The 26,182-nt window shown below is 41.7% G+C and overlaps 2 protein-coding genes across 2 annotated transcripts in view; one reads left to right on the forward strand and one right to left on the reverse strand.

Annotated features, from left to right (window-relative positions):
- The window catches only part of ELOVL2 (ELOVL fatty acid elongase 2), a gene marked incomplete at its 5' end in the record, with an annotated part of 49,359 nt that extends 40,549 nt beyond the window's left edge, over nt 1-8,810 (reverse strand). Inside the window, one exon of the mRNA XM_080364167.1 lies at nt 8,277-8,810. Within this exon, the coding sequence (XP_080220293.1) occupies nt 8,277-8,810 (534 nt within the window). The remainder of the gene's footprint in view (nt 1-8,276) is intronic.
- Nucleotides 8,811-16,892: 8,082 nt separating this feature from the next.
- SMIM13 (small integral membrane protein 13) lies at nt 16,893-25,900 on the forward strand (the record flags this gene model as incomplete). The annotated part of the gene is made up of 2 exons (XM_080339402.1): nt 16,893-16,985; nt 25,710-25,900. Exons 1-2 carry the CDS (start codon nt 16,910-16,912, stop codon nt 25,898-25,900), a joined length of 267 nt encoding a protein of 88 aa, XP_080195528.1. The 5' UTR covers nt 16,893-16,909.
- Between the last annotated feature and the right edge of the window lie 282 nt (nt 25,901-26,182).

The raw sequence follows: 26,182 nt of genomic DNA on the forward strand, positions 1-26,182 counted from the left end.
AACAGCCATTGGAAAATAGAGATCGTGTGGAAAAATATTGCTTTCCCTTGATGGTTAAGTATTGATGAGTTTCAGTGCCACCCTGTAGTGGACAGACAGTTGTCAAGAGGAAAACAGAGTTGCTGGCAAGGTCAGCTTGAACCATTTGAGACCTGATATATACATCACAGGTACTGATCAAGTACCTTTTTCCAGAAAATGAATATCCTCATGAGCTTAAGTTTCCAATAAGTGAAGCAGATGCTCCAAGTGTCTTTAGTTTTACTACAGTTTCATTTGCATTAAATGTGTGTTGTTGGGAATAACTATTTGAAGAGATGGCAATCTCTTACAAGTAAATGTAATAAGTGCATTTGTTTTACAGGACAAGTTAGAATTATCACTGATGGCACCTGCAGCTGATGTAAGTAAAACTACAGATATCCTTGAAGAAAGATAGAATGGGAAGGTTCTATCTTCCTCCTCCTCCAAAAAAAAAGGAAGCAAAACTAACTAGCAGACACACAATAAATGTTTTGCAGCAAGGTGTGTTGTCTGACAGAAATGGCAAAGGTAATGATGGTAAATCTAGTTCTTAAATATAATGGAGAATAATTAAGGTGTTACCAAAACAAACAAACAAAAAAGCAGCAACAAGAGACTTTCCTGTGGAAAACAGACTATAGTAAGAAATAAAGATCTGTGTTTAAGTCTGTGCAATGTGTAAATGTGGTATCACACAATCACAGAATGTGAGCAAATCTGCGATAACCATGAGAGTTGAGTAAGCAAGTATAATTAAAGAAATGCAATTATTCCTAGTTTTTAAGAAAAATCTATATGTGGGAAATTATTTGTTTTAGGAAGATGCTAAGAAAGAAACCAGGAGGTGATGTCTGAAAATGTTCTTTGGTATGTTTCTCAGCTAGGTCTAAGCACTGTGTTATTTGAGGGCTCTAACTGAACAGAACCCTTCCTTCACTGTGACTATGCACGTTGCTCCTTCATAATTTAGACTCGGTTACTTGCAGTATTAACCTGAAGATCAGATCAACTGAATGTTGATTAAAATATATCCCAAACTGGCTTATTGAGTCAAGTGCAAGACCATTTCAGGTAACAAATTCTCAAACCTTTTCTAATTCTACATTGATGTATGAAGCATCGTAGGTGTTTAATGAACTCACTTTTCTTTCTGCCACACAGGTGCCCATGTTGCAGCGAGTGCTTTGTTATTTGGCTTAGTATTTTTAATTTACATGACATCATTGTTTCAACAGTAGTGTGTCTTCATCACTTAAATAACCACCCTATTGCATCCAACAAGAAGTGCTGAGAATCACATTTGTATCCATGTCTTTTCAATGTCATCCATATTTGCAGGAGGAGCACTGAGGGGTATGGCGGTGCCTTTGTAAAAGAAACAGAAGCACACGAACCCCCAGATTTGCTGAAGACTAGAGGACTGGTATGGGTTTCTTGTTTTCAGCTGATCAGGATGTTCCTTATCCTAGTGAGTGCTCAGGAGTTACTGAGTACTTTTGAGTGCTTGCAGCATGCATACCAAGCTTCAGCAAGACCTAAGGTTTAATGAGCCAGAATTTTCAAATACTCACACTCTTTTAACTCATGAAAACACACCTGGAGGAAAAACAGGATAATGCTGTGGTTTTTCTCCCTTCTACGTCTGTTTTGGTGACACTGCTCTCTGGCTTGGATTTCAACTTTGCGCCTTTCCATTAAAACACTTTTTGATCTGAATTCTGCCATTTCCCAAAGGTGTCTTGCAAATAGAAGGAAATTACTTCCTGCTTGATGTAAAATAAATTATTTTGTGCAAAAAAATGTATTAAATAGTTATGTTAAATTAGTTATGTTGGTAATTTAGTAAATGCAAAAGGGGAAAAAAGTGGTACCTTTTCCTCCAGGATAGGATGTGGGGAATATTTTTGAGTTTTTCTTTTAGTTATTGTAAGCAAAATAACTCCAATGTAGTCTCTTATCTTTCTTTTTTTTTTTTTTTTTTTTTTGCAGATACTAATAAAATACAGACTTACAAAGTCTCCAGGAGTAAGGAAGAAATAACTGCATTAAAATGAAAAGATTTTCAATATTGCTTTTCCCTGACCTGAAAAGCTACTGGTACTTTGCAGAGGAATAAAACTAAATGCTACCTTTTCTATTTCTCTGTACAAATTGCTTGGTTTTGATCCAAGCTTCAAATGTGTTTCAGCACCAAGAAATCACAAGCTGTATCTCACAAAGGGGAGCATGAACAACCTATGATACTTTTGACACGTACCAGAAAAACTCAACAAATCTTAGAGATGATATGTAACTAACCATCTGACAGAAAAGAGAGCTCTGGAAATTGCAGAGGATGCCATAAAACTAGGAAAATGTGTAATCCTAACAGCTGAGGGATGCAGCTGTTCCTATAAGCATTGCATGGGATATTTTTCATACTATAAAAGCTTCTGAATTTGGGCAGGATGATAATTTTGAGTAGCCAGTCAGCAGTGCAAATTGATAAAACTGTTTTGTACAGCAAGAGATTTGAATAATAGATTGGCAGTCATGCAAATATGAAAACAGACTCCATGTGTTTTCCCTCTGGAATTCATGGAATACTGACAAACAATGAAAAAATTAAACTCTGTAAATAATAAAACACTGTTTTGCCACAAATACGAACTTCTAGCAGATGCGGAACTTGCACAACTTCACACCTGACCTTATAAACAGCAATAGAAGTAACTTGGCTGACTGCAGCCAGCAATTGGAGAGAAAGCGGGTGTGGATGGTATTATTCAGAACTCCCTCACCAAAAGATGTGCCAATTCCCTGATGCGGAAATCACCCTTGATAACTTTGCCAACCATTTATTCCCTGCCAGTTTGAAGGCACTTTGCTTTTTGGAACAGTTTTATCCATGCTCACAGCCAAAAGTAAGAAACAAAGTATTTTTTTACTTCAAACTGGCTGTGAAAATGCATGTGTAATGTAGGGAAATGAAGAAACAGAATCTGATGCGTGTTTTCCAAAGTGTCACTTGAGAATACAAACCAACATTTAAATAGGAAAATATCTTCTTGTTCTGTTAACTTGTCCTTAATTTTTTTTATTCCATTTCTCCCTTAAATCCTTGAGGCTAAAAACTTGGATTTCAAATGCTATTTCATGTTTTTTACTTCAATCATGATTAAAGAAGACTGGGTGAGGAAAGGAAAGAAAATGGTATTTGGTTTTCAAGCTTAATAAGGAAGACAAAAAGAAAGTTTGGAAGTTCTCTTATGTCTCCTCCTCCAAAACAGTTCTAAGTTTACCTCTTCAAAAACCTTAAATCAAGCTAATCAACTTCAAGGACACCTCTTCTTAAAAGTGTATGAAACCCCAGTAACAAAGCACAGTCTGCTGGCACTGGATAAGAGGGTGCACAAGCTAATTAGCTCCCATCCTCCGCTAACCCCAACAGTGGGTATCCTAGAGTTTAATCCACGTATAACTGGAATTTGAAAGCCCGAAACTCTTAAACCCACTATACCATGGAAACACCCAGACTGAGGCTTCTCTTAAAACCAAAATGCTAATGACCATGCTGAATGGCAAGGCCTTAATGACACAAAAATGCCTGGAAATTGCATCCGTTGTTGTTACATAGGGGAAATAAAAACAACTGTAGACTTTTCTTTATGTGTGTACGTTACTCCCCCCATTAGGCTGCTGTACCATGTTGTCTTTGCTTGCTTGCTGCAAAGTGTCATGACTGGCGTACTTCAGGGGACTTTTAAGAACTGGGAAAAATGGTTTTGTTGTACTTCCTTGTGCTTGGTTTTAGGGTATTTATTTACAACTCAGCCACCCTACTTCCAATTGTAATTTCTTGCTATGTTTGGCTTTCAAATATAGACACAGAATAAGAAGTATTTCTTGTTTCATTTCTATATCTGTCCTTCTTGAGGGAAAAGAGCAAAATTTCTCTCTAGAGTGATGAAAATAATTTTTTATTCTCTAATTACACATCTTCATATAGTAATTTCTGCCACATGGAGCTTTATTTCCTTCAGTTTGAGACATCTGACCTTTACTATTAATATTTCATCATGGTCGGTTTTGACTGAGGAAGAGGAAATACAACAGAGTTTGAACACATTAGCTGGAAGAACTTAGCATTTTTAAAAAATCACTCAGTTGTTATATTGATGTCTAATCAGAGTACTTTCAGTATTAATGCCAATATAAAGTTAATTATCATATTCTTGAAGATGTAGGATGTAAATTTTTTTCCTCTTAGCCTCCTAGATCTGAGCATAATTAGCCCCAAAAAAACTAAAGTGTTTTTTGGTGTTACTTAGGTGGATAAGAAGCCCCACAAAAGATGTAACTATTCACTTTATTTTATACTGAACTCGACTTGTCAGCTGTGCAGCAGTCCTGTGGGTAAAGATGCAGTCAGTCAGACATTGTGGCCCATAAGGCAAGCCTTATGGGGTGTATGCACAGCATGGATTTATAAGCTCAGCTGTCGCCAAGCACTGACAAATTGGCTGATAAATTTGATACACTTGAAGCCTGAAGTGTGGCATTTATAAAGTGGCAGAGTTACAGTCTCACAAGGTGTTTCTTTTCTGTTGCAGCTGGGACATCCTTCTCATGCCTTTCCATGGTTCCTTCATGAGGCAGACTCATGCCAACAGCTTTCTGGCTCTGAACAACCAGTGGTATGCTTGGTTTTATCCTCCTAATTTCCCTCCCATCTCCTTTACCTTCTTTAATTATGAATCAGGCTGCACTTCCGACATATTACTTTGTCATTGAATATGGACTTCAGGCTCCCTTTGTAAAAGATTTGTTCTTAAATGTCTGTCTGTGCCTGGACTTCTAAATCAGTTTTACAGGCAGTGATTAACAAAAACTCTCATAAAGCATGGCATGAAAAAAATCACGCAAAAATCCTACCTGATGTGATTTACACTTGAAGCTGGCTTAAATAAGGGAATAAAAGAGCCTTTTATATTTACATTAATCCAGAGTTTGCTAATACCTAAATAAAATATTACTGCAGGTTTGGGGTTTTTTTCCTCAAAAACTTTTAATTGAGTCAGAAGTTCAACTGTAGAGTGTTTTCATCTGATTAACATCTTTCTTTAATAAAATCAAGAGGTGCAATTAAACTAAATGAACATAAAATTGAGTGCCTGATGAACAACAGGATTCTGCTTATCTTCACAGGTCAGAGTGCTTGTAATGAAGGTACAGTTATTTGTCTTGAAGAATCAAAAGGATCTTTCTAGAGATGAAAGGAATCAATACCAAGGTCAGCATGCCAGTTTTTATAAGCAGGTACCTACAAGTGAGTATACAAACAAAACACTTGACTCTTACTTCAGGTCCTGGAGTTTTTTTAAACCACTCCTTTGTCACTGTGCAAATATCTTCAGTGCCTGTACTTGAGTTTCTATGCAAGTATTTATGTCCTTTTGTCCTATATGCAGTTTCTGAGCATGTTTTCTCATAGCTTATTAATTCTCTATCAGATGGCAAAACCCTGGCTTGCTGCTGTGGTTCTGCATGGAAGGGTGGCTGGTCTGCTACCTTTTCACTGTGATGGAGCTGGAGAGATTTGTTGACAGTGGGTGCTGTAGCACTGGCTCCTGCGGCAGCCATGGATTTGTGCTGGATTGATCTCTGTCTACAGAGATCTTGCAGTTTGTGTGTCAGTATTAAGGGGCTGGAACGTTGTTTTTGCAATACTCTTTTTCATGCTCAGGGCGATTAACAAGTACTAATGAATGATGAGGCAAGGGTGGTTTTTTTTTGTTACTGCCAACAAAGCTAAGAGGTTTGTTGATGTCTAGGGCCCTTTCTGTATGCCCTGCAATCAATGCGTGCCCGCATCAAGCATCATACCCTGATATGGTGGCCATGATGCTTCTGAATGCTGAGGAGAGTTAGGTGTCTTTCTTCACTGATTTCAGATGACACTGGTTATTTAAGTCTGTCAGGGAATTTAAAAGATATTCTAGCTCCTGTCTTTATAGCCCCTCTGTAACTGAATTATTGCAGAGGTGCAGATACTTGAACCTATTAAATACAGCTTCACACTGTTCTCTTGTTTATGCTTACCTTAGTGCTACCTAGCCTCTTTGTAAGCATTAGTTGCCATGCACTGTGCAAGGTTATACACTCTCTTACTCCATAAAAGTGGGATTTGACCCCATGGAATATACGCTGACAAATCAAAATTTATAATCGGTTTAAAGTTCAAGGGTGCAGCCAAATCCTGAGCCAGTGTAATTTGACCTAGATTCACCGAAGTAGAGCTGCAATGAACTACATAAACAGAAAAACTGTCCCACTGTGGTTGCCCTCCTATGGTGAGGATGACAAGGAAACAAAGCCTGGTGAAAGCCGTGGTTTGCTGCTTCAGCAAAATGAAGCTCCAAAAAAACAAGTTTCCTTATGTGGCTTTCTACAAATAATGATGATTTAACACTCAGGATGCTGAGGACACTCTCTCAGCTGAGTTGAAGGGATACTAGCAACATACACCTGCTTTTTTTTCTATGCCACTAGAAAAAGGACCACTAAAATGCTATTCCCATTAATTGGCTCCAAAATCTATGTTTGTAATTCATGTGGTCCTGATACCTTTGCTAGTATCCTTTGATGTCTGTGTGTCCTCCCACCCCCAAGCTCCAGATGTTGATGTGCTGTAACTTTTAACCCTGCATTAGTGTCATTGCAGAAGTTTTCAACAAAAGTTCAGTTTTGGTTTTGGTAGCTAATCCTCCAATGGCACTGTCTAAAAATTTTAGGGCCAAAGCAACCTTTAGCCTTTGTACCACTTAAAGGATTTTCCCAATTCAGCCATTCTCCCCCGTCCAAGAATGCTTGCATGTGTAAGTAACAAGCTTGTGAAATCTCAGCAACTTTTCAGCACTAAGGTTATTGAAGAAACAGACAAGCAAAACTTGCTAATAGAAACACATGTAGTTCTGAGTGGTGATTTCTGGATACTGCTGCCAGCTGCTTCAAAACTAATTTTAGGTTAGTTAAACAGCTCTAAGAACCAGAAATAATAGGTTAAGGATAGATCTCAGCTATCATTTCTATTACTACAGAGCTGACAATGCCTATGCTACCAACATTTTTTTCCTTAATTTACACCAGTATGACTGACTTCATCTCAGTCCTGGAAGTAGTCAAAGTGAAGTATTTTAACTGGCTCCAACGATTTCAACTTTCTTTCCAGTTGACTCAGCTCTTCTGAGCACCTGTATGTTAGCTGCACCAGTTACTGATAAATAATGCGCATTTCCTTCTGGAAGTGTAGATTCAGTGTATCATAAGGAAAACATTATCAATGGCCAGTATTAATTTAGCCTTTGTGCAGTTATGGTAATTTAGTCACATATTTTGTATTTATGTCTCACCCTGGTTGATAAGAAATAGAAATTTTAAAATGTAGTGGAAAGTCATTCTGGGGTCCTAGATAGAATAAACTACTGCACCATTTCTGGTCTTTTTCAATAGGGTTTTCTGCTATTTATTATCCCAAGTCTGAGATGATTGCAAAAAACTTTAAATAGGAGAGGACTCAAGTTACTTAATGGAATGGCTATTTGAATATTATTTATGTCTGAACCAGGACAGGAGGAATCCAAATTGATTTTTATGCAAGGAAGGCAGAATTTACTATATATGATGCAAAGACACTTGGAAAAAAGAAATGTTATATCATATGAAAGAAAAACTAAGTTCTGTTGTTAATTGTGTCCCAGGCTTCTCATACAACAAGCTTGGACAAATTTTCCAGCCCTGCTGTACCTCAGAATTTAAAGCTGCAAAATACCTGTATGATACTGTCCTACTTTGTAAGGTCAGCATGACACTTAATGCATTACTGTTTATAAACAGGGTGAGCTCCTTTGGGGGAGTTACTATGACTGCAAAGATACAATGTGCTGTGGGGAAATGGTCCTACTCGCTGAATAGGTGACTGCATTGTTGCACTTTAACTATCATAAATGCTAAGCTGGAACATAAAACTCTATTGTTCATTCGTTGCATGGACAAAAAAGGGAAGTGTTCCACTGCAGATTGCATGACTAACACAAGACCTTCTACTAACATACTGCTGGGAATAATCTCTTTATGTAACATGCTCAAGCACACCTCAAAATAGAGAAAAATACACCTGCTTGGAGCGGGGAAGGGCAGAGGGGCTGCAGGTGCACCCCACGCTCCCGCAGCCCCTCGGGGACCCGTGTGTGTGGGGGCTGCCCCCCACTTACTCCATCCACTCCGTCCCCGTCCCCACTCGCCACTTGGCCCCCCGCGTTGCACGGGTGTGCACGGGGGTCGCTCCCCTCCCTCCGCCGCCTGACCGATGCCTCGCCGTTGGGTGGGGTGGCAGCCGAGGGGGTGCCTCCCCACCCCCCGAAAAAGCACGCCCCAAACCTGACCCGTAGGAGAAGGGGGGAGGACAGCGGGGCCGCGCTTGCAGCGCTTGCAGCTGGCCCCAGCGAAGGCGGGGGAAGGGGGCAGGGATGCAAGAGCAGCGGCAGCTCGTCTGCATTCAGCCCCGGGAGCGGGGGGCAGAGGTACAGCAGACGGCGGGGAGAGGTGGGGACAGGGGCTCCCGTTTGGCGGCCGGGGGGACACTCACCATGGCGGCGAGGCGCTGTCCAGGGTATCGCGGGCTCGGCTCTGTTGGCGCTGCCCGCCGCGCCCCCGCTATAAGGCGCCGCCTCCTCCCCGGCCCCGCCGCGCCCGCCCCCGCCGGCGCCCGCAGGGTAGGGGGGCGGGATCCCGGCTGCCGGCGGCATCGCTGCGATGAGCTGGCGTCGCTCCTCTGGGCCCCCGCCGTGCACCTGGCCGGGGAGGGGGAGTGCAAAGAGGATGTGGAGATGGTGGTGAGCAACCGCAGGGAGGTGGGAATGCGATAGTTGGGCAGGGGAAGGGGTTAGAGACGGTGCGTCACCACCCTAGGTGACACTGTGGATAAGGGCCACCGGCCTTTCACAAAAACTGTTGGGAAGATTCAATTCAGATGGGTCTCTATTGACAGGCCGATTTGAGAGCACACAAGAACACTGGCTGGCTACCATGATCCTGATGTGACCGGTTGTGTCGTATCTTGGGCTGCACCAAAAGGAGCGTGGCCAGAAGGTTGAGGGAAGTGATTTTGCCCCTCTACTCTGCTCTGGTGACATGTCACCTGGAACAGCTCTGGAGCCCTCAGTACAGGAAAGACATGGACCTGTTGGAGAGGGTCCAAAGGAGGGTCACAAAAAATGATCAGAGAGTGAGAGCACTTCTCCTTTGAGGATAGGCTGAGAGAGTTGGGGTTGTTCAGCCTGGAGAAGGCTCCAGGGAGGCTTTATTGTGGCCTTTCAGTACTTAAAAGGGGCCTATAAGAAAGATGGAAACAGACTTTTTAGCAGAGCCTGTTGCGACAGCACAAGGGGCAACAGTTTTAAACTAAAGGAGGGGAAATTCAGGCTAGATATGAGGAAGAAATATTTTACAATGAGGGTGGTGAAACACTGGCCCAGGTTGCCCAGAGAGGTGGTAGATGCCCCATCCCTGGAGACATTCCAGGCCAGGCTGGACGAGGCTCTGAGCAACCTGATCTAGTTGAAGATGTCCCTGCTCATTGCACGGGGATTGGAGTAGATGACCTTTGAAGGTCTCTGCGAACCCAAACTATTCTATGATTCCATGACAGGCCAGTTTGGGAGCACACAACGACACTGGCTGGCTACCATGACCCTGATGTGACTAGTTATATTTAACAGAGGGTTTGCTTTATAGCCCAGCACTCATATTTGCAGTTGAAGTCCTCTGACCTGAAGCCTTGAATCCTTCATGCATTGTGTCAAAGTGAGATCAATGTCACCCCGTTGCTGCTGTGGCAGCTCCCTGGATATCTGTCTGTTAAAGAGGAATTGATAAGCAACTGTTTATTTAGGTTGGCTAGAAAAGAGGCAAAAAATCACACAGAGCAAGAGCTACTGACCCCAACTCCACCACTGATATTAACCGGAAAAATGTTGTGCAAGATGAGAAGCTTTGTGCTTGGTAGTACAAGGACAAAATTTCATGCCTTCAAAACTGTTGTTTTTTTTTCCTAAATGCTAACAAAGCTTTACACCTCCTATTAAACATTTATTTAAACTATTGAAGCTTGTTGAAAATGTCCTGCTTATTTTCCCCTGTTTTTAATAAAGCAGTCTATGGCATGGGAAATCAAAATAATATTTTTTAAATATTAAAATTATTCATTTTTATTTTATTTTCTCAATGAAGACTTGTCAAAAATGACATGTTCATACACACACTCCCATTGCTGCCCTCTCAGTTCTGGCTGTTCAGAGTTTTGTTGACCAGGGCTCAGAGAATAGTCTTTCCTGGTTTAAGTGGCACAAGCTGGGGAAATAAGCTAAGGGGACCACATGTGGTGCAGGACAGGTAACATCTTCACAAACTGAAGTGTGCTTGATGTACAGACAGGCTATATTTGTCCATAATGTAGCACTGATGTTCTAAATCTCAAGACTTCCTTCCTGGTAGGTTCTTTGTCCATGCACTTCTTCACCCCTTGCTTTCTCTTGGACCAAGAGGCAGAGATACACCAAAGGCTGTGAGAATGGCTGTCTTCCCAGGGCTGCCTGCCCAGAAATCATACTGCCAAAAGCTCCACGTGAAAGTGTGTCCTCGTGTAACTTCTAGCCCACTTTTATAGATGTAGACTTGTTTGCTGGCATGTTAGTCTACGCTAAACCGCCACGATTCCTGAGGTCAACCTGTCAGCCTTTCCTCTAATTAATCTTTTTTATAGGTTAGTTATTTAATTATTTCTCTGTTACTACAGACCGTCTTGAAATACTGAAGAGAAATACTTTTCTGTAGCCATTCTGTCCCCAAAGAAGTTGTTACCTGAGCAGAAATTTTTCCTCTTTGTCCAAGAGTTTACTCTTTAGGTGCTGTAGACTAAGGAGCACTTTGGAAGACAGAAAAACATGGTAGTAACTCAGTGCATTGGAATGCTTCAGGCCCACAATTTTTATTCCAATGTATTTTTAGTTCAAACAGGGTGGAGTTAGCTTGTCAAGCCAAATCCAGACATAAGAACATGGCAATACAAAATAATTTTTTCTTTATTCTTGTTTTTCTTTGTCTAAACCAGAAAGGAAACAGATGTTCAAGTTTGGTAAAGATGTCACATTTCTAATTTCTTGAGTTCCTTGTACCTGACACATTATATTAATATTAATTAATGTCATTTCCTTCTGTACTAGCAGTTTTATTTTTTGTCAAAACAAAGGTGTCTCCAATGAAGACACATATAGGAAGCAAATAGGATTCTGGTGGCATCTAAAAGATGTAATAGTATTATAGATATTTTTAAAGCCTATCTAATGACCTGAATTTAGAGATTTAAGGGCTATGGCAGGATTTGGATTCAACTGTTTTGTATGGAGGGCAATGCCATATATTTAGTTGGATCCCAGGCAGACCTATACCAGGTGTGCTAGCTTTGAGTGATTGCTGAACAGCACGTTGTACTGACAGGCGGGGCAGAAAAATAAATAAACAAGTGGAAAAATGGAATTGCTTAATTCCAGCTGAAATTCTCTGGTAACAAGGAGAATAAGTGGACGCAGTTAAACCAGGGCTTCATTCTGGAGTGTTGCTGTTACACAATGACTACTGTTCATGGTGAAATGCCACATGGAGTTAGCTTGAGTCCTGCTGGTGTAGGGGCTGTTGTAGGTTGGACCTCATCACAAGCTGTCTAACTTACAGAGTCACAGACTGGTTGAGGTTGGCAGGGACCTCTGGAGGTGACCTGGTCCAACCCACCTGCTCAAGCAGGGTTACCTAGAGCTGGCTGCCCAGGGCTGTGTCCAGTCACGTTTGGAATATCTCTGCATCTTAGGAACAGCACCTTTGAGTTGCAATGACTTTGGAGCTGTCAGGTCCCACTGGGTTTGCAGCTCAGCAGGAAACAAGATGGACAACGTACCACTGATCACCTGGCTACTGGCAGCTCTCAACTCCTGCTAAGTTCCAATCAGCAGGATAAAGTTTTAGTTTGAGAAAGAAAAGAGAAACAAGCCATGTCCCACATTGCAAATCGCTGCTCTTGATCACAGTCTCCTCCAAGTTGGGATTTAAACTCAGGACCTGCCTGTTTCACTAAATTGTCCTGTCAGTAGTATCTGTCCAACTCAATGGCAAAATGTCTCTTATTTCCCTGAGCTGACATGGAAGAGGTTATTTTCCTCCTGTTATCCATTCTTTTTCTAGTTTTATTGGCACAAGATAATGGTTATGTACCTAAAGATCTTGATTCTGCTAGTGACATCATAGGGAGTTAAGAGGTTAATGCAACAGAATTTTTAACTCCCAGTGAGTGTTTAAGAACTGTCGCTAATAAAACTGTGTTGAATCAAATCCCAGTATCAGGCTAAGGCAAAAAGATTTTGTGGTTTATCAAACCAGAACTGAAAGTTTGTCCTCTTGTTTTTCTCTGGTATGATTAGTTCTTTCTAGAATGTAGTTTTTCCTATGCTTTTAGTCTTTGAAACTGGTGTAACGTGTCTGTACAGGTAAAGCTAAAACTTCTATTAAATTGCTAGCTATAAGCATGTAAAATAAAAACTCTGCCACAATAAACTTAACCTGAATGAAGCATGGAGTTGAGCAATTGCGCAGCTTCGCAGGTTTTCTAATAAGTATTATGTTTTAGCACCCTCTTCTGGAACACAATAATACTGCCAGTATTTACTCTTAAAGGCTCTGCTAAAGCTGGAATGGAATTGCACCATGTCCAGGAAAAGTCCTTGGCTGCAGTCACAGATAGTTTGGTTGTATAATTTGGTATTTTCTAAATTTACATAAAGATAATTTTATCATCCCTCTTATGCCTATCATCTTTATTTAAATAGTCCATATTGTTCATTTAAGTCAGCCAAGAACTGGGGAAAAACTGATGGCTCCAAAACAAAAGCTGAAGCTGAATGGTCACAAAAGACCATATTTAGATGCTCTGTCCCTCATTGTCTGCCCATCTCCTCTGAGGAGTCTGGTGGCGTTAACTTGCTGTGAATTGTGGATGGATGTGAATGAGCTCTCTCCATATTTAGCATTATGGTGGCATATGGAGGTCCCAGTCTGGGATCACAGTCCTGCTGTGGTGAGACCTACACCAGAGTCCTTCCCCAAAGAGCTGACAGTGTGATGCACAACAACATAACACGGAGGGAAAGGGGTGGAAGGAGGATGTTCTCCCAACTCCTGCCCTGGGAAACGGAAATGTATTCATGCCAAAGGAAAAGTAGTGGGGGGAAGGTCACCAAGTGCATTCTGAAGAGAAGAAAGAGCTACATTTTGCTCCTTCTGCATGAACTGTCACTACCTGGCTGGCTTCTGGGGCACAAGTGACAGGCAGTCAAGCCCCTATATTTTGTTTTGGCTACAACAGTTGGCATGGTTGCCAGTCACCTTTGAAGATATTGTATGTGCCTAGAAAAGGATTAAAAGATTAGGACGCTGTAGAACAAAAACTGCCTGGATTACTTTAACTTGCTCTTCTTGTGCATATTCATTTTAATAATCCTTATTTACAACAATAGCCTTCAGCAAGACTCCTGCTACATTAATGCATGGTGCAGATGATAAACAAACAGGAGGCCATGAATGATGCAAGGATCTGGAAAAGGATAAAAGATAATCTCGTTAAAGTGGCTGAAATTCCTGTTCTGGACTAGAATACAGAGTTTATTTAACATAATTTCCACGTGGTTATGGGGAGATCATTTAAATATTTTTTCTACAGCTAGTCAAAGATTCTATTCTTCCTTCTGCTGGCTGCCTGAGGGTAACTAAATGTGCATTTGTCAAAGTGCTGAGCAGCTGCACCTGACATCAGTGAAAGCTGTGCTACAAATAAATTAAATGCAAAAGAAACACGAGATTTTTGCCATACACTGGCTGAAAAGGAGGCCAAAAGGTGCACCAAGTATGTTGATACTTTGAACATCTATTTCAGCCTCAATCCTCTTCCTGGTGAAGGAGGGATAATCACATTCCTCACCTGGTCTTGCTGCACAAACACAAACACCAGTTAACTGACTGCTGCAAAACATCTGGTTAGTCTAGATGTATCAGCTCTCACACCCTGAAAACAAGGCCTGTGCCCTCAGCATCCGCATCCCTCTTGTTTTTGCTAGTTGTTATCTTTCTGATTTGCACCATTTGCTCTATGGAAGCAAGTAAAATGCTCCTGCTTTGACCCGACCCGTGGTCTGGTGTGCCGCTTGGCAGAGACCCTCTACATGCCTGCTCACCCGCCTTGTGCTGCATTCCCTTCGTTGCTGAATGGCCTGACCATCCTCTTTCCTCCACCCCAAAACACATCTTAATGCGTATGTGGTCGTACACGCTGCATGAGAAGATGTGAAAAGCTTGATCTGTGCTGAGCATCATAGGAGAAAGTATTAAATGTAGAATTTTGACCATATGCAGTGAGCAAGTGTTGCAAAATAATGGATAAAAGATGATAATGATATTGCCAATGAGTTTTTCCATCGTCTTCAGGGAATGGATGGGCTATTTTCACTTCTGTAATTCCACGCTGCACGTATACACATAAGGAACTGGATAGAACAATCTTAGATTTGTATAAACGACCTTATTTCTGAACTTCAGTGACTAGAAAACCTCATCTGTCCAATGCTATTATTTTTTTTTTTCTGTTCTGTGATATTTCATGGGATCTTGAAAAATAACAATATTGACACTGTAGCTCACTTATCCCAAATGCACCATCATTGGTGTTGGTATAGATTTCTGGCACATTAAAACATGAAATGATATCTAGTGGGGTGGACGTGTCTGTGTTCGTATAATTTAACTTTAGTCTGAGGAAAAGTCCTAGATAAAACATACATAATATTATGTGCACTGGATTTGCCTGGCAAGGTTTTGGTAGAAGGAGGGCTACAAGGGTGGTTTCTGTGGGAAGCCACTAGAAGCTTCTCCCATGTCTGATAGAGCCGATGCCAACCAGCTCCAAGATGGACTCACCACTAACCAAAGCTGAGCCCATCAGTGATAGTGGTCACACCTCTACAGTAACAAATTTAATGTGGGGAAAAAACTGTTATGCAACAGCAGCCAGAACAGAGGAGTGAGAATATGTGAGAGAAACAACCCTGCAGACACCAAGGTCAGTGAAGAAGGAAGGGCAGGAGGCGCTCCAGGAGCTGGAGCAGAGATTCCCCTGCAGCCTATGGTGCAGCCCATGGTGAGGCCAGTTGTGCCCCTGCAGCCCAGGGTGGTCCACAGTGGAGCAGAGATCCACCTGCAGCCCATGGAGGACCCCACGCCAGAGCAGGTGGAGAGGCGCCCAGGCTGGAACAGGTTTGCTGCCAGAACCTGTGACCTCGTGGGTGACCCAGGCTGTACCAGTCTGTTCCTGAAAAAGAGAGAACTGTGGTTTGATTTGATGAGGTGACAGCAAATTTATGAATGTGCATGGGCACTGCATGTACACATAATTTTGGTGTACAGGTCTCTTGAAAGGAGAGGACACATGGCATACTCGATGAGCAGGAAGAACAACAATTTTTAGCTTCACTTAAAGGGGGAGACTTTTAAATAATCCTTAAAAGATACACAAAGGAGAACTGGATAAGCTTTCTCTGACATCTCACTGCAATGGTGACGTCTTCATGGGAAGTGAGGCTTCTGCAGTAGTGGATTCAAACAAACATTTTCAGTAGTTCTAGAAACATTAACCAGCACCTCCTACACAACAAATGAAAGTTATAACCTTATTCCAGTTCTAAAAGCAAAGTCCATGTCAGAATCAAGATTATCTCACGATTCCTGGAAGTTATTATTTCCTCAGATTTCTCTTAAGAAGGAAAGACCAGCTTTGATGTGTCGCTACAATGTCAACAGAAAGCAAGAGTCAAGGTCATGTGGAATTTGAACCATGCTGGGCTGGCGCATATGTAGAAACGCTGCCTTGGCCAAGGACTGGTGGCCCTGCTGTCCCCTTTGTGATCAACCCGCGCACGGGGAAGCCAGGGCAGCAGTGACAAGAGGGAGAAAGAGGAACAAGAGATCAGGTTGCCCCATCCTTAGGACTGAGCTAAATCAATCACTGCACGGGGAGCAACCTGTCCTACTACAGACTCTCTGCTCTGCTCAGGGCTCCAGCCACGGCCACACCTGTGTTTTTACTGCCCCTCTCTCCCGGCTCTGCCTCACAGAGTCTGGCCGGGCCCCCACTCAGCCCACCCTGCGCCATCCCCGCCCCCAGTGCCGCCCGCGCCCCGGCCGCCTCTCAGCCCCCAGCAGCGAGGGCGGCGCGGGGCACGCCGGGACTTGTTGTCCCCCTTGCGGGGGCGCCTCCCGCTCTTGCCGCCGGGGCTCGAGGAGGCGAACTACAGTTCCCAGCATCCACCGCGCTTGCGTCACCACGACGCACTCGGACGCCCGCCCCGTCTCCCCACGGCCGCTCTTCGCGCCGGGGTGTTAAGCGGCGGGAGGAGACAGCGCCGGTGCTGCCGCCGGCTCAGCCTGCGTCTCCTCGGCTCACCTTGCTCTCCCGGCTGGGCCGCGGGGCTGCCCCCTCCCTTCCCCGGGGTAGCGGGCAGCGATGCGAGGTGCGGCCTCCTCCTCCATGTAGCCGCCGGCGGGCGTTTGCCTTCACCTCAGCCCCGCGGCGGCCCGCTGTGGGGTGACCCGCCGAGGGGCCGGCTGGGCCCCGACCGCCCCTGCTGTCTCTCCAGCAGGGGAGGCCGTCGGTGGGGCTCGGCCCAGCCCGGCCGAGCGGCTGCCTCGGCGGGGAGGTGTCGTTGAGGAGGGGGCCCCCTCCGCCGCCGGCGAGGGGAAGGCGGCTGGCGCCATGTGGCAGAGCATCGGGCTGACCTTGCTGGTGATCGTGGCCACCCTGGCCTGTGTTCTGCTCTTCATGCTGTGCGGTGAGTCCCGCCCGCTGCCGGAGGGCTGGCCGGCTTCGGCGGGCAGCGCTCCGGTCCCCCATTCTCACCCTGCTTCTTCCCCCTCCCCCGCTTTCTCAATCTCTGGTGGTTCCCCTTCGCTCAGATTGACTGAGGGAAATGAAAGGGCACCGTGCCCTGGGCTGTGGGGATCGTGTGTGGTTCGCAGCGCCCCCTTCTCTTTGTTTCCTAATAATTTTCAGCCGTGAAATATTACCAGAGCATAATTCGGTGACTAATCTGAAGCTGACAGCATTTTTTTTTAGTGAACGGGCTCTGTACGTGGGTCTGAAATGTCACTGAATAGAGGAAGTAAACTTCATACCGGTACCTCTCAGGCTTTGACATCTGTTTGCTAGAACAGATTGAAAGCAGGTCATTTGAGGGTTTTTTTAATGTGTATTCAGAGAGAAGGGTTATTTCAGTGCTAGGCACGAGTTGCAGGTCTGTAGGAGTTCTTGGAAGGAATCAGTAGGGTAGTATGTGAGGGTGTTGTGGTCAATGTGCTGAACTTAGAGCTCTAAAAAAAAAAAACCCACCTCAAAACTCACCACCACCAAGCTCAAACTGTGCCATAGTCTGTGGTGAAAGGTTTGTGAGATAAGAAGCAAATTCCAAGTGGCTTTGTGATTTGTGGAAACCAAGGGAGCAAAGTGAAGAGTCAGCTAACATTTAATGCTTAAAAATGTCAATTGTGATCAAAATGGCAAACCATTGTGAAAAGATTTTGCAATATCAGGGGTCTGGATAGTAATATGGGATGTGAAATCCAGTATTAGCATGTATGGAGTAATGCACATAAGAAGTGTGAAATGTATGCATACGTAATTTTTGTGGGGAAATATGGCTTTGAACTGAGCTGTTAGCATCCCAAAAAAAGGATTAGCTGAAGGAATTGTGAGCAGTTCTCCAAAATCTCTGTTTACTGCCTTGTAGCAAGCAAATAGGTAAATTAAACACTGGAAGTTTAAAATAAAATAGAAGATGTCATTATATTGCTGCAGGGATCTACCACATACCTGTGTCTCAAGCAGTGTATTTTCTTGTTAAAGTGTATTACATTATTGAAAAAAAGCCTAGTTTCTTTTTACAAAATAAGGTGGTGAGAGCTATGTAATGATTCCTGCATGAAGAAACTCTATAAATAGGTTAGATCTGTCTAGCCTGGAAGATAGATGGGTGATGGTTATAAAACTGAGCAGAATGAAAAAGGTAAATTGGGAATGGTTGTGAAAATGTCATCATTGCAGAGGAACTGGAGAACATACAGCTAAATGATTGAGCAACAGACTTAAACCAAAATGTTTTCGTTTTACACAATGGGGAAATAAATTGCAGCCTCATTAACAAAGACTATTTTGGATGCTGAAACTTTAATAAAGTTTGTGGAAGAAAGGTCAACATCTTTAACCCATAGCACTAAGACTCAGGTAAGGAAACTTCTGAAATACAGATAACTAGGACTGCAAGGGTGCACATTGTGCACTTTTCCTGGTATTCTGCACTTTTCCTGTGTGTCCTTACTGTCCATTGTCACATACTAAAAGCTGACCTACGTGGCTCTTTATGCAAATTTCTACATGCTCATTAGGTGTTGTCTGGCCACTTTTCATATTTTTAGAAGATGAAATGTGGTATTTTCTAGGGTTTTTATGTTTTCATAGTATGCCTATGAGATCTTTGCTTCTTCTTGTGCTGAAAGATTAAAATAATTTTGTGAGATGCTATTCAAAATCAGAAACACTTTCTCAGGGCCTTCCTGCTTTTATCTGTATGTCACAAATGGAATTGAAATGCTTAGGATCTCTAACTTTGCCTGCTAACTTAAACATCTCTCTAGTGTTTAATTACTTTTGCTCTCTTGAAGCAAGAAATTTATGACTATTTTTAAGTGGTTTATAAATACTTAGCAGCTTGGAGTTCTGTATTGTACATTCAAGTTGGATTCAATTAATACTTTGCTTTGGACCCTTTTTTTTTTTTTTTTTTTCCTTTCAACAGTATTAGAGCTTATAAAATGAGTGCTAAAAGTCACTAGATTCCAAAAGTACTGAACACAGGAAGCTGACATGTTCATTGTTTTTTCAGGGGATTTGAACTGTTACCCTGTTAGAAGTGACTCGATAGAATTTGATAATGATTTCCAGTATTGGTAATGATTTTTTTTCTGTCATGCAGCATTTACTAATTAGTATTGCTACACTTCTTGGTTCTTGTCCCATGATTATTAATGGGAAACATTCAAGGAAAACATTGTCAAGAACACAACTAGAGAAAATTGAGTACATGCTACTTCAAATTTAATTATTTATCTGTGCCAGTGATAGGCAGTTTCTTATCCAACTTCTTACCTACAGATCTCTCATCTTCACAGCCTGTTAGACTCCCAGGGAGACTGAGTGCTGTGTATGACAGGATAGGAGTAAATGCCAGCCAGTGAGACACATGAATTAATGGACAAACATGAGACAAGAATGAGTGGATATAATCTTGACTAAGCTTGATCTGATGATAAGAATATTTTACAGCCATCCATGAGAGGTACTGAAACAGCCTTATGAAAAGGACTTACAGGGTCAAGAGCCTAAAGAGCTGTAGCTTGGATTTTGAGTGCTATGTAAAAGGATTAATGGTGTGAATGCTTGTAGAGAACAATAGACTTAAACATCCAGGAGACATTCTAGGATCATGTGGATTTATGCTGCTTATAACAAATTTGATGCAATATGTGTTATCAGAACTTAAATATTGGGGAAAAAATTACATTTTATCATTTTTCTAATGTGAAGGGAAAAAATTCAAAGCACAAGCTATTGGAAGTTATTTGGACCAGTTCTTTAGCCATATGAAAAGCAAATATTTGTGCCTGAATTAGGTGTTTGTCTATAGAAGTACTTCAAATAAATGACCTGATTTCTTCTAAACATTTCTGTATGCTTGCGACAGCTACTTTCAGTTTTAATCTGAATTTGTTAGGAAACAGAAGGCTTGCAGCTAGCAACATCTCTATTTGTAAACTGGTCACATCTGACATAGAAACCATTGAGGGGCTGTAAACAGCAATTTTTCAGTTGTGCTTTAAAAGTGGGACTGAGGTAACTTGCTTCCACCTTTTTTTTTTTTTTTTTCCTGTATTTTCTGATTTCCTTCCTCTGGTTTCTCTCTAGTGGTCTTATTGCTGTTTTTGTGTTTTCCATGTTCCTCTGCAGATGGGAGGAACTCATGCATAGTCAAGGATGTAGGATAAAATACCAGTCAAGGTGAACTCTAATAGTGTATTTGTTATTATTATTCTGTGTATTTGTTTTATTTTCCCCAGGTAGTAATGCATGGAGCCATGTGAAATTGTAGAAGTGCCTTCAATGGAACAGATGGAAGCATTTATCTCATTTGGCAAGAGAGGCTAATGAGATGTGGTTTGAGAGACATGACCTTAAAACAAAAATCATGTAACTCAAAATGCTGAAACAAGTGTGTGATTCACTTCCCAAGTCTGAATTCATTTGCAGATGGGGAAACATTTGAGCCCTAAATTCTGCCTGAATGAGTTTTCTTTAATGCTTTGTTTAAACAGTTTTGTAATTACCTTAAATGAGTGAATCTCAGAAAATGGTTTAAAAAATAAGGAAAATCATGCATGTTTAGACAGGCAATAAAGAGAAAATACCATTTAATTTGAAGTTGAATTTTGAAACTGTTATAAATGGGAGATGGGAAGAGAGCAGGTTTTATTGCTATCAGTCAGCAAGCAGCATGTGGTAAAGTGTTGCATTAAATAGGACCAGGTTTAAGGTGCTGTGCAGAGCCAAGCACTGTGTCACCTGATGTCTTGTGTTATTCCGGTATCAGATTTGCGTGTGCCTCCTTCTGACTGATCTTCTCCATAGCAAAGCTGAATGGTGCAGCATTAAAGTGACTTGTCCCTGGTAACAGAAGAAATCTGGCATAGAGGTCAGAGTAGAACCTTGTTCTCCAAGATCTCAGGTTGGCATCTAGAGCTCCACACTTTTCCCGCCCCCCCTCCCCCTCTCTCTCCAGCTATGCCTGCTTAAGATTTTCTGTGATGGACACTTCAGCATTTGAATACAGGCAACATTCACCTTGGTAATAACCCAGTTCTATATTAGTCTTCATGTGCTGGAGAAGTAGCATCCTATTTTTGAAGGTAAAGCGATCTTGCAAGACTGCACAGAAGCCTATAGTAGGGTCAGAAATAGAAGCCACATCTTCAGACTTCATCTTGTGCCGTTGCCACGTCACCTTCCATCCTTTCTTGGTTCCATTTGTATTTCACATAAAAAAAATCAGGTTGCTTTACCGTGATGTTCTATATTAACCCTGTGTTTTTTGTTTTGTTTGCTCTTCCTGATTCAAATGGAAGAGGAAGATGCGCTCCAATACAAAAAACCCTCTGTTAGCTTTCACATACAAGCCAGTATAAGGTGAATGAAATGTGTGGACCTGAGACTCACACCCCTCACTTTCTGAGGGGGAGTAATGTTGTAGCCAGATGACTTTGTTTCTTTCCCCTTTACAAAGAACTAAGAGCTGATGTGGGAAATAAAAGGTAGCTTTAAGGAAACATAGTCAAATCATAAAAACTGTTTAAAATCCTGATATTACACAGATTTTATAAAAGTCTCTGTGTGAGTCAGTAGAAGAGGCTTTGAGTCATGGTCCCATCTTCACAAACACATTGCATGATGATTTTTAACAGGGGTTGACATACTGATGGCACAGTGCCAAGTGTGGCTTAAATGTCTTTGGATGGCACCTGACTGTGGCATTTTAAGTGAGAAAGTAGTTCCCAGCTTTTAGTGAATACTAAGCTCTGCGGAGGCTGGGAGCTGGAGCTGTTTTTCTGCCTAAATGCAAAATACTGTGTTTGTGGTGGAGAGGATTTCCTGACTCTCTGGATTCTGGTATCTGCTGCACCAAGAGCTGCACCCCCACTTTGCATTGCAGTGATGTACTGTAGGACTTGATTTACTTTTTGAGAGGCAATTTCTTTCACCAATTAATGCAGAAATATTATATATATATATATTTCAGTCTGCATGTCATCTCTGCTTGTTTGCTGAAGATGTATTGTGGCTGTGCTATTTGACTTCCAAAGGTTCGATTGAGCTATGAATGATTTGAAAAGGTGAATCGAATGGCTAAGCAAATTAAGCACTGGAAGACTGACTCAAATAAAACATTTTGTGTGTGGTGAAGTTAAACCAGTAGGACTTCTTTGAGAGTGTCTTGTCTGAACAATCTGGAAGCATTTGAGATACAAACTGGTGGTGTCAGTTTCCTGTCCAGGAAGACCTCTGCAAAAAATAGTTGCAAAGCTGAAATGAGCTGTATAAAGACATGAATGCACAGAAATCCCCACTTTTTTGTGTATTTTAAATTACTTTACAATTACTTTTTTTTTTTAAAGATACACTATTATGCAACTTACAGTTCTTCAGTATGTCATGATGTCAAGTGTTACTATTTTGCAATGTTCTTTAAGAGGCTGTGAAATTAATAGAAAATGCATTGTCTAGTGATTCAGAAGTAACTCAGTCCTGTGAATCTGCCTCCAGGCTTTGTTCAGTGGTGCATGCAGTTGATATTGTTGCTGGAGAGAGTTTCTCTTACCCAGAATAACTTGTTCTTTAGTAGCCTGGTTATTTCTCGGGAAATTCTTACTTAAGTGTTTAGCAACAGTGAGGTGACAGGGAGTCTCAGCTGAAGAGGCAGTCTTAACTTGATTCAGACAAGTGTATTTGTTTAGGAGATTTTATTTATTTATTTATTTATTTATTTTTTCTGACTTTCCATCCCAGATTACACTGTAACTAGAACAACAGAAAGAAGTAACTTCCTTTCTGCTTTGATTACCATATACCTAAATGCCTCTGGTACAGGCTGGGAAATCTCATGAGGTTTAGAAAGTCTGGTTACACTCCCATTATTATAATATCATTGGCTAAGCCTATTGTAATTTTATTTTCAGTGCACTGCATTGTGGCTTGTTTCACCTGGCTATTATCACTGGACTGGTTGGTTGTGGACTATAACCAGTCTTATTGGCTGATAATTTACACTGTCTTGTTTGTAGTCTTGAGCAGAGAGAGCTCTTAAATCTGTTTGTGGTACTTGGTATTTTGGATACTCAGATTGTTGTTCTCTAACTCAGACAAAACATGGAAAAAATTAATGCTGCTTTTCTTGAGAGTGTCTGAGAATAAACTGTTAATATTCTTTAGTATTTCTTACCCACCCCTCCCAGTCATAATTCTGTGTGTTAAGTGGCCTATGTGCAGTGATAGAGGAAGCGTGTGGTCCATTTTATTTACCCTAAGTTAAAATACCTCCCTTAATGAAGTATGTATTTATACCAAATATATTCAAATCAAGCTTCTCTGAAGTGCCCTATAATTCCTTTTGGGAAGGCCCTGAATATTTTTCACTTCCTCCCCCCTTCCATAGTGTTCTCTGGAAGTAATATGTTTGTTTCACAGTAATTGTTTTAGGTAGGATTTTCAACAACCAACCAACAACAACAAAAAAGCAGCCACACACACACACACACAAAAAAAAAAAAGAAACACAAACAATTTGTGGCTGAGAGTTTCCCCCACACACACACATATGCTTAAGTGGATTTAGTAGAGTGTACTGCATGCTTTTCATGCACTTCTAAGTCTAGTGTCTTTAATTTTGTCTCTGACAACAAATTGGGGAGTTGAAGACATTTTTAAGTGGCATGTGATATTCCGCTTAGGCCTCACTTTCTTTCAAGTGGCTTATATTCACCTGGAGTATTTTATGCATTTTCTTTCCCGCGTGGACTAGAAATGAGCACCGCTTATGCAAACTTCATTACTTCTAATAATGTTTAGACACATGAGAAGAACGGATTGATTCAAGGTCTCAGAATGCATCAACTGTTGCATGTCCCAGAGGTCTAGAATAGCCCTCAATGGAAATAATTTTCAAATAACTGCTATTTCAATTTTTACTTCTAGATCTGAAAGAAAAAAGATCCCCAAACCAGACGTCAGTCATTGAGGATTTTTCTAGGTGCAGAGCGATTTGATGCACATGTGTGACATCAGTTTAAATTTAATCACAAGTCATTTAAAGGTTGAGTCTTCAATGGAAAAGGAGCTACTTGGTGTAGGCTTTAGGAAGTCATTTAGATCATTAAAGGTTGTAATAAAAGCTTTCCTCCAACTCTCCTCAGCAGCAGAGAAGTTATGGAAATTAGAAGTCTGCAGGGTGTGAAATGGGTGTCAGGAGGGAAGAGGAGGAGGGTGGGATCCTGTTTTGTCCTGAGCAATAGCTGCTCGAATTGGCCTGGCTCTGATTACATAATAGGAAGAAAAATAGTGGTGCTGTGGTTACACAAGTGCCACTTATTAGTCTTTATTTCCTTTCCCCAATGTGCTGGTGTTGTCCACACTCAGAAGTCTGTTTCTGCTGGCAGTGGTCTACCTGGGAGGATGGGTTTCCCTGGCTCTGTAAAATAGGCCTCTTGATGTTTGTATAGGTCAGCAGTATAGGCTTAAATCGCTGGTAAGATCTTCTGAACACAGAATGGGAGTATTAATTTATAGCTCTATGCTGGAGAGTTTCTGGTGTTGCAAGAGATGCTTATATAGCATATATTTTCAAATTCCTGTTTAAATTTGATGCTGTTTAACTGTGTGCTTCACAAACAAGTTATATTTCTGGTTAATGGATAATGACACTTGACTAGTTAGCTAGAGGGAAGGGGATATCACTAGTTCTCAGCTGGGCAAAACTCCAGTCTTTCGTGACCCTAAGTGCTTAGGTAAGGGAGACCTTTTAAAAGGAAGATTCTGGTTTAGGTTTGGATAGAGTTATATCTGTTTTTTTAAGTTCCTGGGTGATCTGTTATTGAAACACTTGAGCACCTGGATCTTAAATATTTTTAAGATATATTCTAGAAATGTGAGCATCTCAGCTCTTTACTTGCATAGTTTTAGTACCTTGAGCATTTAAGCAGTGGAGCGGAATACAAATTTACCAGAGAACATTAATTTTACTTTAATGGGGTTTGGGCATGGTAAGGGAACAGCTCGAACTTGGGGGATGTGATCTCTTAATGAACATAAGGAAGACCTTGTGCATTTCAGAATAGGATTTATTGTAAAACAAAGTATTAATTTCAAAGTCTCCAGAAGTGTGCATAATAACCATTATGTAATGCAGGGTATTTTTGGTGGTGGTGGTTTTTTTGGTGCATGTGTTTTTTTGTTTGCTTGTTTTTTTTAACAATGTCTTCGCTGAGTGAGGGTATAAACCCTAGTGCTACCTTTTTACAGTACTGGTGTAATGAATTCTGACTGTGTATATAACCACAACAATTCCTTTTCTCCTGAGAGTTAAGACCATTAGGTGTGCAATGGTGATCATGTACCTACTGCTTGCTGTGGCAGTGCAATTCTGAACCTGTAGGTCCTTGACTGGAGCTTAAATGTTTGCTTCTGGACAAGGACAAACTTTTTTTTCAAGTTGAATTGGTATTTATAGGGCTGCAGAAAGGAGTTTGTGTGTTGTGAAGCGTTGTCACGGTTGAGTTGGCAATTAGAAGATGGGACGCAATCCAGGTTTTTTCTTACTTTTCTGGTATACTTTGCCTGAGAGCTGACTATCAATTTCTATGAAGTAACTGAGCAGTGCCTTTTTTTCTTTCTCCTGCAGGCTGGTACGTGGTCTGGCAATTGTTTTTGTCTAAATTCAAGTTCCTGAGAGAACTGATAGGTGATACGGGGTCCCAACAGGGAGATAATGAGCCTGCAGAGGCTGAAGCTGAAGAGACTCCACCTTCACCTCAGAGAGGCAGACAGAAATCTGCTCGACAGCGAAGGGCTCCTACAGAAGACACAACTTAAAGTACTCCATTGAACTTCTGACTAACTATGAATGGTTAAGCACCTCTGCACTGTGTCGTTCAGTGATTTGATCTTACTGAAAAACTGACTTAAGAGGTAATATTCATACCCATGGACCTTTACTTGTGAGCTACCAACATACGCTACTTTGGTAGAGGTTCAGGGAGGGCTTCAGCAGCAAGTCATAGAATACGGGAAGAAAGGAGCAGTGGAGAGAAATCTCCATCAGAAAAATGCTGAACTGCTGTAGATCCTGTCTCTCCACACATTAAAAACAGGTCA

This window comes from Nesoenas mayeri (assembly GCF_963082525.1).
Source record: "Nesoenas mayeri genome assembly, chromosome: 2".
Classification (NCBI taxonomy): domain Eukaryota; kingdom Metazoa; phylum Chordata; class Aves; order Columbiformes; family Columbidae; genus Nesoenas; species Nesoenas mayeri.